Consider the following 17,284-nt stretch of genomic DNA (forward strand, 5'->3'; position numbering starts at 1 on the left):
AAGAGGACTTAGGGCCCTTTTCAACAGATCAGAGCAGCATGGAAGTTGTTTAGGCACAGCGAGATTCTGTGACATCTGTATACTGGAACCAGACGGCTGGGGCAAACTGCATGGGCCTTTGGTTCTGATCATTGCCTTCCTTCTGTCAAGGTGACTAGTTTTGAAAAATCCTTGCTCAGGTGCTTCTGGTATACATATCAATACAAGATCTCATCATGAAGTAGCTCCAACAATATCATGAGAAGAGACCCTAAAGCCGCCTTCCTCATCCTGGTGCCCTCCAGATGTGTTGGACTGCAACCACCATAATCCCCCAGCCAGCATGGCTTTCAGGGAGATTATCAAGGTATAGTCCAACATATTTGGAGGGTACCAGGCTGGGGAAGGCTGAACTAGAGTATTCATTAATTAGGGGCAAGGCTGCAGGAATTGCAACCTGTCCAAGATTCAATAAGATGTAATAAGATTTCATTCACCTGGGCCCCACTGAAAATAAATAGTACTTCATTTCAGTAGAGCTTGAACTTCAGAATGTCTCGGTACCTAATTATCTTCCTCTAGATAAAATAAAAAATTGCTTAGTTTGTTTACACATAGATAGAATGTAATCACAGAAGGATCAGAATTACAAGGAAAAAAATCCTATGACTGATGTTGAGGTTGATCCAGCTACTGGATGCTTGGATAACCAAAATTCCAATATTTAAATATGTTGCAAAAGATGCTTCCAGACATAGGGCTCCTATTGCTAAAAATCAAAAATCATCATGCAGCCATTCTCTCTTTTTCTGCTTAACTGATTTTTCAGGAAAAAGAGAAAAGATGTTGTGGAAACACACTGGAGGGCTACAAATTGAAGACCATATCAACTGGATCTCTCATAAAATTTCATGAATTTGTCAGTGATATTGTACAATAAAAGCCTTGTCTGGAAACACCTTATACTGTAGCTTCATGATTATTGCCTATAGGAAAGACCAGATGTTGTGGCCATTATTGCATTATCCGTAGTGTGTGTGTATAGGAGGAGGGGGGGTGGCAAATGCATATGTTCCAGGATATTCTTCCCCTCCCAACCCCCCTTTCTTGTAGTCCTTACTGTTAAAATAGTTGGGGTCACAAAAGCCCAACAGACTCTCCAGAATATGTTTGGCTGGAATCCAATCATCATCTCTATGTCTTCGCAAAATCTTTGCAAGCCTGTAAAATAAACAAATGTAAATCCAAAATGCAAAAGAGATCAGGCTGCAGCTTACAAAATAGCTATTGTGATCTCCCTTGTGTCTAATTATAGGAACAGACACTCTGACTTGTCAGTTCAACTCTTCAAGAAGCATTCTAAGTGTATGGTATAATGTGGGTTATTATATGGAAAGCCATCCTAGTAAATTATTTACTTTTTTTAAAAAAAAAACCACTGATACCGTACATAAATATTAAACACATTTCTGAAGTTTTGTATTTTAAATATATTGAAATATAAAGAAGAAGGCCAACACCACTTTACTGGCTACATTTCTACAGCATCATTTACTTATTTTCCTCATTGTCTCCCTGAAGAAATGGAACTGTTTTTTAAGGCGATGAAGATCCATGAAAACGTCATTGAAATGAATGGGGATTACACAGCAGCAGTGTCTGCCAAATTGCTCCCTTGAAAGCAAACTTCAAAAATTTAGCCCATCTTTCCAAAATACGTAGCTCTATTAATGTCAGACAGATCAACTTGCAGCCAAGTTTTCTTTTTGTCACTTGGTGCTGTTGCTTAATATCCCTGCTGCACCCCCTAAGCAAACAGTTGGGGTAGGAACCAGGAGAAAGGGTTCCTAAAGTTTCAGTTGCACCCTAGTGTTTTGTGCATTTATTCTGCACAGCGCAAGCCTTACCATAGTTGAATTCTACTTAAAGTCAAGAGTGAGAACAGGAAAAGGGAAAAAAAGCGAGTAAAGTGTTTTAAATAGTATCTTGCAAATAAAATCTTGGATTCCCTATTGAAAAGAAAACAAGTCAAGGCCTGTAATTTAGACCAGAGTCTATTAAATAATATGAAAACAGAAATTATTAAGTAAAACACCAGTAACAAATCCATCCAGTATCAAAAGAATTGTTTCCCATGATGGCTGTAATAAAGTCAGGCCCAGAATTCTCACATTATTTCAGTCCATTGCCTCTTTTGTTTGATAGGCCTTTGCAAGACTGCCTCATTATATGGTTTGTTGCACCAGTTCTATGTACACAGCAGGTGCCTTCTGCCTTAACAGAAAAGGGACTAATACTAAGCTGGTGCAGTTCCCTTTTCAAACTTGTGGTTCAGCATCACAGCATCACTTTGCACCAGATGATGTCTGGACTGAGTGATTTTCTTTTCCTTGACTTCTCACTGCCGTTCTTCACACCTGTTTACCGCTAAGTAAACTGCCTGCACTCGACAACAGATGTTTTCTAATAGAAACCCACGCAACACTGAAACACTGCCACCGCCATTAATTATTCACTCCCAAAGAACAAAAGCATCCTAACTCAAAACAAAGCGAAATGCATAACTTCTCTGTCGGTGAGCGTGACAGATCAAGGCTGAATTTGCTGCTCTGGTGTGCATTTCAGATTTTTATGTCCACTCCAAGTAAAAGTAAAACATGAGGCCTTGACCGCAGAAGCTACATATAGCAATCCTAATACTGTAGTAATAATCCATCTATATCCACTGTAGTGGATGGATGGAGTTCATAATGTTAAAGAATCACCACTAGCAGTAAGAAATGAGTTATACCCACTGTAAACAGACATGTTGGAGTTCAGAACCATTTAGAACCAATGAAAGAATTCCAGAGACAGCCCTTGGCTTTGAATTAGGTACCTACTATTACAAGCATGCAGAGCATTCAAAACTGTGAGGCCCATCCATTGTGCAGCACAGACAAAAACTCAAGCTAATTGGTGTTTGAAAGACAGCTAAGTTTGAAGACAGACAGACATTCTAAGGATGGAGAAAGTGATTTGAACAAATAGTCCATTAAAGCTACCTGGAGTATTCATTTCAAAATAGTAGGGCAGCTTCATACATGCATCTTGGGGCTTCATACATGCACGTAAGCTATGTATGAATGGGGATATATCGCTTGAACAACATGTCACTACATAACATACCTGTTGAAAAGCAGCCCATAGTAGGTTACAACAGCCTTGGTTTTAGCCACTTGCCTGGTCACCATAGGCAAATAGGAATTTCATCCCAGCAAGTGGGAGGGCTGCGAAGAAGGATGGGGCAGTTGGTTCCTCTTCTGGAAGCCTGCTGTGTTTCTGTGGGCATGTCTACACCATGTCTATATGCTGGGGTAGTCCTTGGATTGTCCCTGTGTGTCCACATGATGCACAGGGGATCCTGGGGGCAACCCGGGACTAGCAAGGACTTACTCCAGAATATAAGGAACCGCAGAAAACCTGACTTTTCCGCAGTTCCAGGACCATCCCGCAGAATGCAGCTGTTTGGCCACTGCTCCTGGGTTGTCCTGTCCTCCCCAAGAGTAGTGGGAATTGTAAAATGGGCATGGAGCTGCATGGTGGCAGTCTGTGCCCATTGGGGGAGGGGGTGCAGAGCAGGGTCAGGTTTTCTTTTACCTTTTGCAGTGAAGCGTGAGTGCACTCTTCTCATATTTGTTTTTTTTAAAAGTGGTGGCTGTGGCATCCTTCCGGGACGTCACACAGCCGTCTAGACACCCAGGGAAGATCGTGGAAGCCGGTAAGTCCGCGATCCTCCCCCTATACCCTTGTGGTGTAGACATGCCCTGTCTCAGGTCTGGAGAAGGGCGCTTTGCCTTCTCAAACCCCATCTCCCAGCATAGAAACAAGGCAAGCTGTCAGGTGAAAGACAGTGCGCTGAGTCCCTCCTCCAGCAGCTCACTGCATTTCTATATTGGATAAGCCCCCCCTCCCCACAGTAACCGAGTGGACTGTAAGGGACGTATGGACATCATCCCTCCTCCACTGCATTTCCATATTGGGCACATGAGAAGTGGAACTTCCTCCTCCATGTCCAGCATAGAAACCAAGAGCCCTGGTGAAGGAGGGATTGAATGCCCCTTCTCCCTGCCACCAGCCTGCCATGTTTCTATGCTAGAAATGCTCCTGCGTGTCTACACAGAAACATGGTGGAGACACAAAATGAACTGTGCCCGCTTGGTTTCTCTGCTGGATAAGTAGTAGATGTGCAGGCTTCACCACCTGCACGTCTAATATAGACAAAATGGCAGGCTGGTGGCAAAGGGACAGGGCAATCCATGCTTTCATCACCGGCCCCTTCAGCTTCTGTGATGGCAATCCCGGTTCCTGCACAGTCAGCATAGAAACCAAGCAGGCTGGCAGAAGAGGCTGGAAACACCATGTGCCTCCTTTGTCGTGCTGCATTTCTAGCTTGCAAAATGTTTAGCAGCCTGCTTTTTATTCATAAGAAGAGCTGGCAAAGAAGGGACAGAACAGTGGTGCACTCACAGTAAGACTTTGGGGCAGAAGCCCAGGCCCCCACTCAGCCGAATGAACAAGAGGGCCCATACATGCAGCAGGTCTTATGTATACCTTTTGAAGTAAGCTCCCCTTAAGCCTATGAAGTCCAGAGTGCTCCACCAGCCTCTACAGGCTAGTAACTTTTGGGGGTCTAATTCATAAGGTTATATAAAAATATATTAAAACAGTGAAGGTATCCTCCTTCACATCTGCATCTTTACATGTTGAGCAAAAGGGGTGTGTGTGTGTGAGAGGGGGGGAGAGAGAGAGAGAGAGAGAGAGAGAGAGAGAGAGATTTTTTAAAGCCAAAATGCATGTGTAAAGCCACTCTTAGTTATTTCTTCTAAAGACTGCCTTGGTATTGACAGAACTCCCTAGCAATATCTGTAAATACTTCAGTAATTTTCTCCAGATTGCTCACATATACACTCCACTGCAAGTGAGATATTTGGTGCTGTCAATTTGGAAGTGAACACAAAGAAAGGCAGCTTTCCCTGACTGAACCTACAGTGTGTCTGGCACCCTACTTCCTGTACAAAAGAGAAAGAACAAGCTATGCACAGTTACTTGGGAGGAAGTCCAATTGAACTTAATTAAAAATTAGTTCTGGCAGTAAGGGCATATCTGCAGTAGCAAACCCTGAGAAGTGTAGTATTGTGGCGTCTAGAGGAGGTCTAGGAATGTCAAAAGGAGAATTCTCAGCTCCATCGTCAAATTACAATTTTCAGGATTCTTCCAATGAAGCCATTAAAGGTTAAGCAGATATAAAACGGATATATGTTTGTCATGCAAATCTGTCCCGAGAGGATAGGGGAAGATCTCAGTTTCATTCACCATGGACATGTATAGCATTAGACATGTCATTGTGCCTAAAAACACATCACTTCATGCCCTCCTCCAAAAACCACAATGCCCTAGCTCACTGTGCTTACACTGATATAAAAAATAGCCCCGCTAACAATGAAGCACTTAGCAGCATTTTCACAAGTAGCGCTAAATATGGCATTTGAATTTCCATGCTGGTAAATTAAAGAGCCAGACAGAACAGATATCGTAGAATCATAAAGTTGGAAAGGGCCAATATATTAGTGCGTATTTTAAAAAGCTTGCCCCATACGTTTTATATCATATTTACAACATTCAGAACTGATGTGAGGAAGACTAAAATATATCCTATGGCTAAAATCTTAGCTGAGAGTGAGTCTCATTAAACATAGTAGGATTTGCTTAAAAGTAAACATATACAGGATTGAACTGGTAGGTTGCAATCCTATGCACGCTTACCTAGAAAGTCAGTGGGGATTACTTCTGTCTAGACATATATAGGATTGAGAGTCACTCGTGGAAATGCCTTTAGGCACTGCCATAAAGATAGGACATAGTGGAGAAAAGAACATTTCCAATTGCATGTAGCAGATGAAACGGCCACTCAGCAAGGAGATAGGACAAGCAATTTCCACTGGAAACACTGGACATTTAGAGCTCTAAGCCTTTCATTACCCATCTTTGTTCCTTCAACCCCTTCACAGACCTCTTCTGAGCAGCCTCTACTAGGGATGAGCAAGGAGATGGACGAGAGAGCTTACAAGATCCCCTCCATCTCTAGGATCTTCCTTCTCACCATGAGGTAGAGTGAAAATACAATAGAAAATGAAGACCAATGAGAGGTAGTGGGAGGGAGGAAATCAAACCACTTCCATCCACGGAGGTAGGGAAGTGAATAGGATTGGAGTTTGTGTGTGTGAGGTATAACATGATTGATTTGCAGGGCGTATTTCACAGGATGAGTTGGTGACTTGCAGGTAAGTGATGAGCATAAGGAACATGAAGTATTTGTGAGGAAGGAAGCATCTCTCTCTTTCGGGGAACAGGAATGTCAAACTGCCCCATTACTTCGCATTCAACTGTCCATAATTTAAACATAAACATGCAAAATACAAATATATATTAGCAACAGAACAGTCTTAGATTTCCTCTCCACTGATTATTCCTGCAGAAAGAAGTCACCTGAACATTCATTGCACTCTCCATTAAGGATAAAAATAAAGCTAGGTTTTATTATTCTGACAGGCGGTGGGGGAAGCAGATGAAAGGAATTCAGTTTTAAACTGAAACACACTTGTCTCCAGTATTCATTGGCTTATACATTCTTTGTATATTGCTTTCAGAATAAAGCAAATGAGGATTATGTAGGTGAGTCTGACAGGCAATATGAAGCCCTAATAATATTGCCTTACCAATCAATCATTCCTAATCTGAGAAAATAGCAAAGGAACATTTGCATGTTGGATATGGAATGCATGCAAGTATTGGGTAGGATTATAACGCAGAACTAATGAAATGATCTTTGGAAAGTTTCCCCCACTCCCCTCTAATTTAAAAAACTCCATGAGCTCAGTGAGCAGAACATGTATCAACAACTGGAGACAGATTTATTTAATCATAAAAGCCCTTGTCACGTACGATAACAACTTGCTTATTCATTTTTTAAGTACAAAGAGAAAAGTGTTACTCAAGTGTTAAATGAGTGATTGTCTGAGTTACGATACACAATGCATCAAGCTGAAAGCAGTATTTGGAGAAAGAGAGGGAAGAAATGAGAGTGCAGGTAGAGCTGGCATCTTCCAAGTCTTAGGATGCGTTCCCAAGTGGCACTAAGAATGCCTTTTAGTCTGGGATGTATCACTTCAGGACATTATTAATGTGCTATTGAAAAGAGAAGCAAGTCAGTGTAAAATCAAATTCTGCTCAACTGAGCAATGTGGGAAACTTAAAATCAAACAAAATACACATTGCATTATGCATGAAAACATTCTTAGTCAATTCTCTCATATATGTCTTAAAAAGAAAAAAATATCAAAAGTGTCTTGGCACCAAACTACATATTAAATGCATGGTTTGCCATCCTGCAACTCTTTTCTAAATAAAACTTCATGGGTGAAATAATATGCTGTATACAACCTACCTGGGAGTGCATAGGATTGTGCTGTAAACAGAAGTCATAGGAAGACAAATCTGCTCAGGACTGGGACCACAACAACGTGGAAGGTTTTTTTTAAAAAATCCTTTTTTCCATACTACAATCCTGATGAAAATAATCCCCTCTGTTCTACTATTTGGCATGCCCCCACCTCCCCACTATTTCAATATTATTGTTTTTTAAAAATGGATCACACAATGCCAAACTAAGCATTCAACAGACTAACCTGGTTTGCATGACATGCCAGGGCTCACCATGGGTTATTTAAGCCATGGTGAGCTGCAGCATGTGTTGGCTGCAATTTGAATATGCAACCCTGTTCGGGTATTGCTGTGTTGCATTAACTGGCCATCAGGGTTATGCAAAGGTTAAGGAACCCTTGCAGATCCCTACAACAAGCTGAGGTAGTTATACCCTCTCATTACTCCTGATTACCAGGTTCGGATGACATGGCAACCCCCCAATTGCCTTTGCTCATCAGGGTTAAATAGTGCGAACCAGTGCACTATGTAGTTTGGCCCTTAGCAAACTTACTCATGTGTAAATGCATAGGCTAGTGGGTAGGATTATGTCTCAGTTGCTGTTTGTGGCTGGTAATGGTCATGTGTAATAGTTCTAGGACTTATAAAGGGATGGTGGTCTGAAACTGTGGCACTTTCTACACCTAAGCGTTATCCCAGGAAAATGGAAGGATCGTCCCTGCCTGCTCCTGGGATCCCCTGTGTGTCATTTGCATGCACAGGGATGATCCTAGGACGATCCCTGGAAAAAAGGCAGGCGTCTAAACGGCCTGCGTCTATTGCTCCCTTTGTTTTATTATTTTAAACACTGATAATTCTTTTTAAATGCTTTCGCTGTATTTGTGTTCTGCCTCAGAAAAAAAATATTTTGAACGGTGACCTTTGAAATAAATAGACAGATTTTGGCCCCAAGGGTTCGTTCTAGTTGCACCACTGTTTATAGCACTGATAAAAGCTGGGCGTTGTACAAGGCCAAAGAAGAACTAGCAGCTAGGCCAACTCATAGTTAAGAAGTACAAAGCTCGAAAACCTTTCTTCAACTGAATAGCAATCCTTCTTACCATTTCCAGAAAGAAAACCTATTAAAGTGGCAGTAGAGAGCCACTTTACGAAAGCCCATACAACCTTACCCCCTCCCATCACTTTGAGCATTTCTACACAAGTCTTTTATTGCACGTTCATGATTGGTCACTCACAGATGTTTGCAGGTCCTTTGCATGACATCATCAATGTCCAGGGCATCTCCCATGCATTTTGACTTTTATCCCACTTTTTAAAAGATTGGAGTTAATGTGGAAGGAGTGTTGATCCAATGTATCAGCTGTGTGTAATGACAAAGTTGTGATATATGGCAGCCATCTATTGGCTGATTAATGAAACATATAGAACCTGCAAGCAAATGAATTCGCAGAATCAAAGCATGTGTCCACATGTGTAAAGGGTCTGATCTTAACCCCACAAAACACCTGGAAGCAAAAGCCCTAGTAAGTTGTGCAATAAAAAGTCTGGTGTGGTGGCAACTACGGTCTGCTGCTACTGCAGTCAGTCTGAGCATCAACTACAATTGTGACTGACTGTCACACAGACTTCAGACAGGTGTTTTATTTTTCAGATGATTGACAGAAGTTTGAAATAACAATTGCTGCTCATGGTATGTTCACTCATTCCAATTTCACTTCTGGTTATTAACAGGAATTGCAGGTTTTTGAACTGTTTCAAAAGCCCACATAACCTGTTTGACTGGAGGTGACAAAAATAAAGGTGCACACCATGGGATATTATGCTTCTCCCAAACCACTTTCAATTCTCTTAAAAGACTATTGAAAACGGAAGGTTGTTGTTTTGTGACTTGTTTTTGTGGTTTAACATTGCCAGTGCATTTTTGTACCTTTATTTAGATTCATCTGTTACTTTCTCTGATTTTTTATTGGCTCAATCTAATTTATTCTTTCTTTCTTTTTAACACACCCTTGTATTTGTAAATGTTGACCTCACAGAAAGTCTAAGTTGTTCCTGCGGCAACCAGCTACAAAAGATGTTGTCCAGTGGGGATCAGCTGAAACAATAGGGAAATGTGAAGATTGCGACATCTCGTTGCTAATATAATATACTTGATTTCCTCAAAAGAGAGGGCAATTTTGTTGTTTATAAAACAGAACCCCATCAATAGGACAATTTCTGCCCTCAGCTCACACTTGCAGCCTGTATTTGTAAAATGAATTCTATAAAGAGTTGTAAAATTACAGAATGAAAGCAAAAGAGGAGTGCTTATTCTCATGAATCTCTTTCCGATGGTTAAATGAAGCTGAGTTGTAAAGGCAAGAGAGGTGGACATAAAGAATAAATTTATTTACCAAGAAAGGGACTACTCGGGGATCTCAGTTGATGAAAGAAGGAGAAATAAAACAAGGAGCAGAATTCCATTCCAAATACATTTACAATCCAACATTGCCAATTCTTGGTATTTTATCACAACTTGCAGTTTTTAGAGCTACCGTTATGGTCTAAAGTTGTAGCACTGTCCATAAAGCTGTGGTTATGCCAGCTTCCCTTTAAAAACACACGTTTCTAGCCCTGATGATTACTCAGGAAACTGCAATGTATCCTAAAGGCTTTGGAATAAATACTGAATAGAAATCCAAATCTATTTGCTTAATGTATGATATCAGCTCAGTCTTCTCATCTAGACATCCATCAGGATCGCAGCTCATGGGAGTGGAGAGTTAACCCCTGCTGCCAGGAATCCTCCTTCCCTGGGGCACAGTATGAAAGAGGTGATGTGAGGCTGAGAAGAGACCTGCAGTTTGGATGGAAAGGCTCCACATGATGGAGATTCTCTACTCCTGGTTTAGAGAATAGGCTTAAATCTCTACTATTTTTTTGCACATTTATAGAAATCTTTACAACTAGAACTGGGGGAGGGGAGCATTAAAATATGCATTGGTTTCTTTCTGCAAATGAGAGTAGCGGTCTCTATCTTATGGAACTCCCTCCTAAGGCATGTGGAATTGCCGGCATCCCTCAATTGCACTATTTAAAAAGGAATTGAGAAACTACCTGTTTCAAATGGTTCTTTATTGATGTGTTGTATTAGTCATGCTGCTGCTTCATTGATATTTTATTGCTCAGGCTTGGAATGTTTGGGTATTCTGGTATTTTTGAATTTTAAAGTTTTATTATAATATTCTATATTGTTGCATTTTCATTAGTGTGTATTTTGTTTGCCACCTTGGGTAGACTTGGTCCAGAAAGATAGCTTATGAATACTTAAAATAAATCAAAAACAACAATGAGTCTTGTGGCATCTAAAAAACTAGCAAATTTACTCTGGCATATTTTGTTAGCCTTTAAGATAGCACAAGATTCTGTTTTTGCTGCAACAGACTAAACATGGATACTCCTCTGGAAATCAGTGCATCACTAAATGAATTAATGGGAACAATGGTCAAGAAAGGGGAGTCAATGTTGAAAATAAAGATAGGCATTTCATTTGGGTGACATTTTAACTTTTATTTAGAATGCTCCCAATGTCTCAGGTAGAGTTTGCTGTACTCCTGCCACTCAGTGGTCAAAACAAGAACAGCACAGATGTTTTTAGCATGACCATGTTATAGATATGGAGAAGGAATTGAAAGCATTCTTCTTAGACATTTTAGGAAGGCTTTCCCCACCTCCAATGACGACAAGCTGTTTTTCCTGTTGTGTTTTCCTCTGTCATTTTACTAAGTTAAAAAAATGAAATATGCTGACTAAATTGAAATAATGTAAATGCGGGGGGAAACTATGGCTTATTTTATAATCCTTCTCCCATATCTACCCGACTGTTGCGATCCTCATCAGAGGTCCTCCTAGTTGTGCCTCATTCTGCAGATGTAACAACCAGAAAGAGGCCCGCTCTCTGGGATACCCTCTACTCAGAAATTAAGCAAGCACCAACCCTAATGCAGTTTAGGCTTATGCTGAAAATGTTTTTATTCACCTCAGCATTTGATGATTTGTGATGTCTGTCATTCTGACTTCTAGCGGATTGTCACTGATTATGTTTTAGTACATTTCAGTTATTTTGGTATATTTATATTGTAGTATATTATATTACGGTTTTATTGTTGTACTCTGCCTGGATATGTTCTTATTTATTTATTTATTTATTTATTACATTTCTATACCGCCCAATAGCCGGAGCTCTCTGGGCGGTTCACAAAATGTTCACAAAATGTTCTTACACGACAGGCGATATAGACATATTTTTAAATAAATAAAATAAATATAAAGAGGAGTCCAAATGATGCCCTCCAACTCTATAGGGTCAACTAAAGACTTGCTGCACCATTCAGACACCAATTCCTGCCTTCATCTGTTCCCCCTTCTCTCATGGTGCCATCTGAAGCAGGTTGTTTTACCCTGCTACATGGTAAGGACAACCCTGTTCAAAAGGTGTTATCTCAAGGCTATTATCCTGCAGTAACTCCATTCTACACAAACAAAAGAATGTCAGTATACTTCATGTATTATTAGTATTGCAACATCAGTTATCAGTGTCTATAGCACTGTGCTGAGTTACACAGATAAAAAGAAATTCTTACTCTTGTGAACAGTGATGTTGCTGCTGGATATGGGGAGTGAGTAGACAGAAGAGAGATTAGGCGAAAAGGTCAGTAGTTCAGTTTTGGAGATGTTGAGCATGCTACAATGAGAAGACAGAAGAGATATGGGTCTAGACAGAAGAGGAAGAGCTCTGGCGTAAGTGATGCAGGTAGGTGTCATCCGTAGGTGATAGTAAAAGTCATGGAAGGTGGTGACACCACTCATGGCACTGTAGATAAAGTACAGCAGGGGACTAAGAGAAGAACCCCAATGGAGACCTTCAGACTACTGCAAGGCAGAGGAGGAGTAGCTTTCCTCAGTGGAAATATTTAATAAGCAATTTGATAGGAAGACAAACAGGGCTGCAGAAACCGAAGGGAAGGGCTGTGCTTCAGTGCTATAGCATATGCTTTGCAAGCAGAAGGTGCTTGGCATCTATAGGTAGAACTGGGGAAGACCCCATCTGAAACCCCAGAAAGCTACAGAAGATAATACTGAGCTAGATGGACCAATGGTATGACTAGGCATAAGGCAGCTTCCCATGTTCCTAAGGCATGGAAGTAGTCAAGGAGAAGGTGGTCAACTGTAAAAGGGAAGGAGATGTCAAGTAGGGTCTGGGCAGAATATAGGCTGCGAGAAGTCTATAATCATAGCAGGGCAGTTTAAGTGGGGTACAGAGAGTGGAAACCAGTTGGAGGGGGTGAAGCATACATTCTGAAAAGAAAAAATCAAGGCAGCAGAAAAGAAAAGCATGTTCTAGGACTTTGGAAAGAACGGGAATAAGCAAGAATAGCTGTTTTTATAAGGATACTATTGTTTTTATGCTTTTTATGTTTTTAAACTTGGTATTTTTGTTTTTAATGTTTACTGTTTTTAACTTTTGTAAACTGGCCAGAGAGCTTCTGCTATGGTGTGGTATATAAATGCAATAAATAAATAAATAAATAAGGTCGGGCAGTAGTTAGATGGTAAGGAAGAACTTTTTAAAAGACTTTTGGGAAAAGAAGGATATGCCAAAGTCTCTCCCGGAGTATTTGGGGTCTCAGTGTTTCTTTAGGGAACCATATTGACCCACCCAGCCAATATGGTTGCAGCTTGCATCTTCTTTCTTAGGATGAAAAGAGAGAAGAGTTAGGTGCATCTGATGTTTTGACTCTCTTTCATCTATTCAGTTTCTTGTATACCACTTAAACATGTAAACAAATCAGATTTACCCTAGATAACTGATTCTCGATAATCCCTTAAGCAGTGCTGGGAGAAATGGCTAGCAAAGAGAGGCTTCCTGGAATGCTCTGCTAGAGGCAGGAACAGGATCCAGTTTGTATGCTCTAAGCACAAATTTCTTATAGCTTGTAAGGCTGCTGTTTTATGAGAATTTTCCACTTCCAGCTAGCTCTGTAATGCGTTTCTATTACAATAAAATAGCACAAAGGGGCAATACAAATCTTATAAGCAGGTCTTAAAGTTGAAATGCCTTGCAATATATCCAGTGAGTATTCAATTCATTTACAGTAAGTCAAACTGGAAGATGTAAAGAGAGATGCCTGACACTTTAATGCTTCCTTCTTGAGACATACAGCAGTACGCAATCACCCATTTCATAAACAACATCTGGTGCAGTGATTTGGGATATTACAGCTGCAGTTGTTAAAAGACACAGGTAGGGAGGAAAACCCCACTTCATCACAAATCTACAGACAATACAGTTTTGGTATGGATATTCCCACTTCTGACACAAAGATATATCCGCAGCTTATTTAGTTCTAAATCCTTCTCTTAGACGAGGGCACATATGGCTTCTGTTGGTTTCCGTGGAAACAGGCTATGAGCATCAACTAGCTTCCAAACATGACTTGGTTCTGTTACCAATGTGAATAGTTAATTGTGAGGTATTGTGGGCTAATCTAGTGCAATTTTGTAGAGAATGGACTCTTTTTTGTCATAAATAGTACAGCCTCATTTACCTAGATCTTTAATTTCTTCTTGTAAAGCACCTGGAGTCTCAAACCATTTGGACGTTGGCCTTGGGACCCAGAAAACACTGACAGAGCTAGCAAGGAGAAGGAGCTGTTGGCCTGCTTTCTGTTGCTCTTCAACCCCACCACTGGGGATGGTCAGAGGTAAATACTGCATCTAAGTGATCCGTACCGGTCTGTTGAAACAAGGCATCTACAGGATCCAACATGAGCCTGACAATGGCTTGGCTATTCAGTTAGAGCAACTTGTCACTCCGGCATTGACCGAGCTGCCCTCAAACAGCTTCTTCCTGCTTCCTGACTCATTTACCAGCTTGCTTTCAGACCTCCAAGCCTTGACACTTCATTTTACATTCCAAGTGATTTGCTGGATGGCTATAATCCAGTCAACCCTGCCTGTGTAAGGGCACGCTCTGTCATAGCTGACTTTCAAAGGGGAAAGAAGCCCTTGTCGTCACAGAGCTCCATCTGCCATAATTGACACCAAATTATTCATGGTAGTAAAAATGCATGCAGACAGTGAAGAATTCTAAAACGGTCGGTCCAGAGTGTGTAAATAGGCAACAAAATGAAAAAAGAGGCTCAGTTTAAGTAAGAGCAAGGTGATGTACAATGGGACAAAAGATTCTAATTGAACTGGCAGTGACTAAACAGCAAAGTACATTTTGGGTAGCAGATGAAAAGCAACTCGGTGTGCAGCAGCTGTGAAAAAAGCAGATTCCATGCTAGGAAAGATTAAGAAATGGGGTGAAAATAAAACTAGGATTTTTCAACGGCTAGTTGTTGTAATAGCTATTAAAAATTTCCAGTTCAGAGACACTATTCCAATAAATATCAGCCACTGGGGAGCTACTGTGGAAGAGGGCTTTTGCCTTCAAGGTCTGCCTGTAGACTTCACAAAGGCATCTGTTTGGCTACTTTGGAAAGGACGAGGCTGGGCCACCTACTAAATTTCAGCCAAATGACCCTCCCCATCTGTGCTCAACTGAGCACATCAAATATCCCATTAATTTCAGTGGAGAGAATTAATGTGCACAAGAATGTGTTTGCAGATCTGTTGGAATAGTTAAGTGAACAGTATGCCATTGTAGGCTTGAAACTGATTACAGGAGTGGTGCAAGCATCTATTTGGATGTTATCTCCACTGATGGAGAGAAGGACAGAAGTGGTGGCAGGGCCCATTTTGGAACCCAAGAGTTGTGGGCTCCTATTCTCAACATTCTTACTTTACTCTTTACTCATTCACTTTGATATGGGGACAGAAGGGAACAAACAGATCCTTCATTGGTTATTTCTCAGCTGGCCATCATATCAATTTCTCATATTGAACAAAGCAGGTAGCATTAGACCCTATTGCCCTGGAGTTTGTGGGAAGAGGATGTTGCTCTAACATTCTCTGAGCATATAGACAGTTTCTCTGATATAACCAATGGATCAGGGAGGGCGCTTATACCACAGGTAGGGTGGATAGTCCTGGGAACATCTGATGGAATTATGTGAAAGAAGCTGACAAAGAAGTACATAGAAGCAGCCACATCCATACATTTATCTGTAGGGCTCCTGGTTGCCATTTAGCTCTGTGCACTGTGTAGTGTTACTTTCAAATGGATTTGCTTGTTCACCTACCAAAACTTTGACTGTTACATCTCTGGGGAAGAAGCTGATTAAAATAGTAATGTTTATTAACAAAAATCACTTATGTCTAAGAAGATGGTAAATATCCTGTTCTTTATATTCATTACAGCACTTTTACTGTAATTCACTGGATATCAACCCCATTTGGAACTTTTAAGACACTCCATTTTTAAAGTCCTGAACTTGTTTGTTCTGTTGTCATAGGGCCAAAACTGACATTACTTAAAATCCATGGGTGGGATCCAACATTATCACTAATGGCACTGTGTTAGCATAAACCAATGTTTGTGCAATGTAACTAGTGCTTGATAAAGCATGGGGGAAAGTGGCAATAACGCTAGTACTGGGGTACAGTTGGATCTTACCCTTTATCTAGCAACTATATCTTTTGTCATTTTTACTCTAGAGTAGGAGTGGGGGAATCCAGATTGGAACCCTAAAATGGAGAGGGGGTTAAAATCTGCATTGGTGCCCTTGCACCTTCTTTGGAGTAAAAACAATGGGGAAATGTAGCAGCTAGGTATGGAGTTAAAGTAATGTCTGGTTTGGCTACTTAGGCTTCAGTAATTGGTTTATTTCTGGAAATTCCTTTGTGATGATGAAAACTAAATCAATAAACTTGAGTGTCTGGTTTTCTAGCAAATTTGACAATCACTGCACACAGTCTACTATGCAGCTCATCCCTGCCTGTCACACAGAAACGTTAGTTTTCCTAAAAGGTATGTGTCAGAATAGTACTTAATTGAAAAAAAGAATCTCTTAACTGCAATACAGGTATTTGTAGTGTAGCATCCCAAATACACTTGGGGTTTATCTATACGCTCTATATACCCCATCGTGGCTGCACAGTGGCACTGCGTTGTTTATATGACACAGCCACCAACTGCAGCCACACTGGGGGTTCTACCTTTGAAACTGCGCTTTCTTGCAGTGTCCTTTTACCGTGACTTTTCTGTATGCTCCGATGCCACCATCTTGTTTTCCCCATCTGTCAGTGGTGGCTTTGGTTTGGGGGCGTTCCTAGGGGCGGTTTCCCAGTGAAGGGTAAGCGTGGGAACCCAGGACATTGGGCAGGGGGCAGGCCATATAGATTTAGTGTTCCAACCCCACAGCAGCGAAGCTGTGACGTTTGGGGGGGAAGCAGCTGCAAAGTGTTGTCGTACAGACACCCCCCTGGGGAGGTTTGAGGGTGGAAGAGGAAGGGGATAGAGGCGATGTTAGAATACTAGACTCCAACCATTCTTCCATGAAGCAGAATCTAGTAAGTTCAAAATCTGGTGTTTATATAATTGTATGACCCCTCTAACTTCTAATTATGTGAGATAAGCCACATACAAATACTGGGAGACAGGGGGGAAGGACTGAGGGCAGTACCTAGACATCCACCAACTGTGAAAACTCCCTCTCCTAATCTCAGGTATGAGTAAAGAGGTTGAGTAAACTGGTCGTGGTCATGCCTTTATACACACAACTCTCCTGTAACGTAAGGGATGGCTGAGTGTTTTGTTTCAAAATTGTTGAGTGCCTCAGAAAGACAAAAGGACTGCAATCCTCAAATGATATTCAAAACAGTGGAACAATTCCAAAAG

The 17,284-nt window shown here is 41.0% G+C and overlaps 1 protein-coding gene across 1 annotated transcript in view; it reads right to left on the reverse strand.

Moving 5' to 3' along the window:
• SLC6A5 (solute carrier family 6 member 5) overlaps positions 1 to 17,284 on the reverse strand; it is a 90,582-nt gene that overhangs the window by 10,659 nt on the left and 62,639 nt on the right. Inside the window, exon 14 of the mRNA XM_063118799.1 lies at positions 1,100 to 1,200. Coding sequence (XP_062974869.1) covers positions 1,100 to 1,200 — 101 coding nt within the window. The remainder of the gene's footprint in view (positions 1 to 1,099; positions 1,201 to 17,284) is intronic.

The sequence above is a fragment of the Elgaria multicarinata genome, chromosome 2 (genome assembly GCF_023053635.1).
Source record: "Elgaria multicarinata webbii isolate HBS135686 ecotype San Diego chromosome 2, rElgMul1.1.pri, whole genome shotgun sequence".
Taxonomy (NCBI): Eukaryota; Metazoa; Chordata; class Lepidosauria; order Squamata; family Anguidae; genus Elgaria; species Elgaria multicarinata.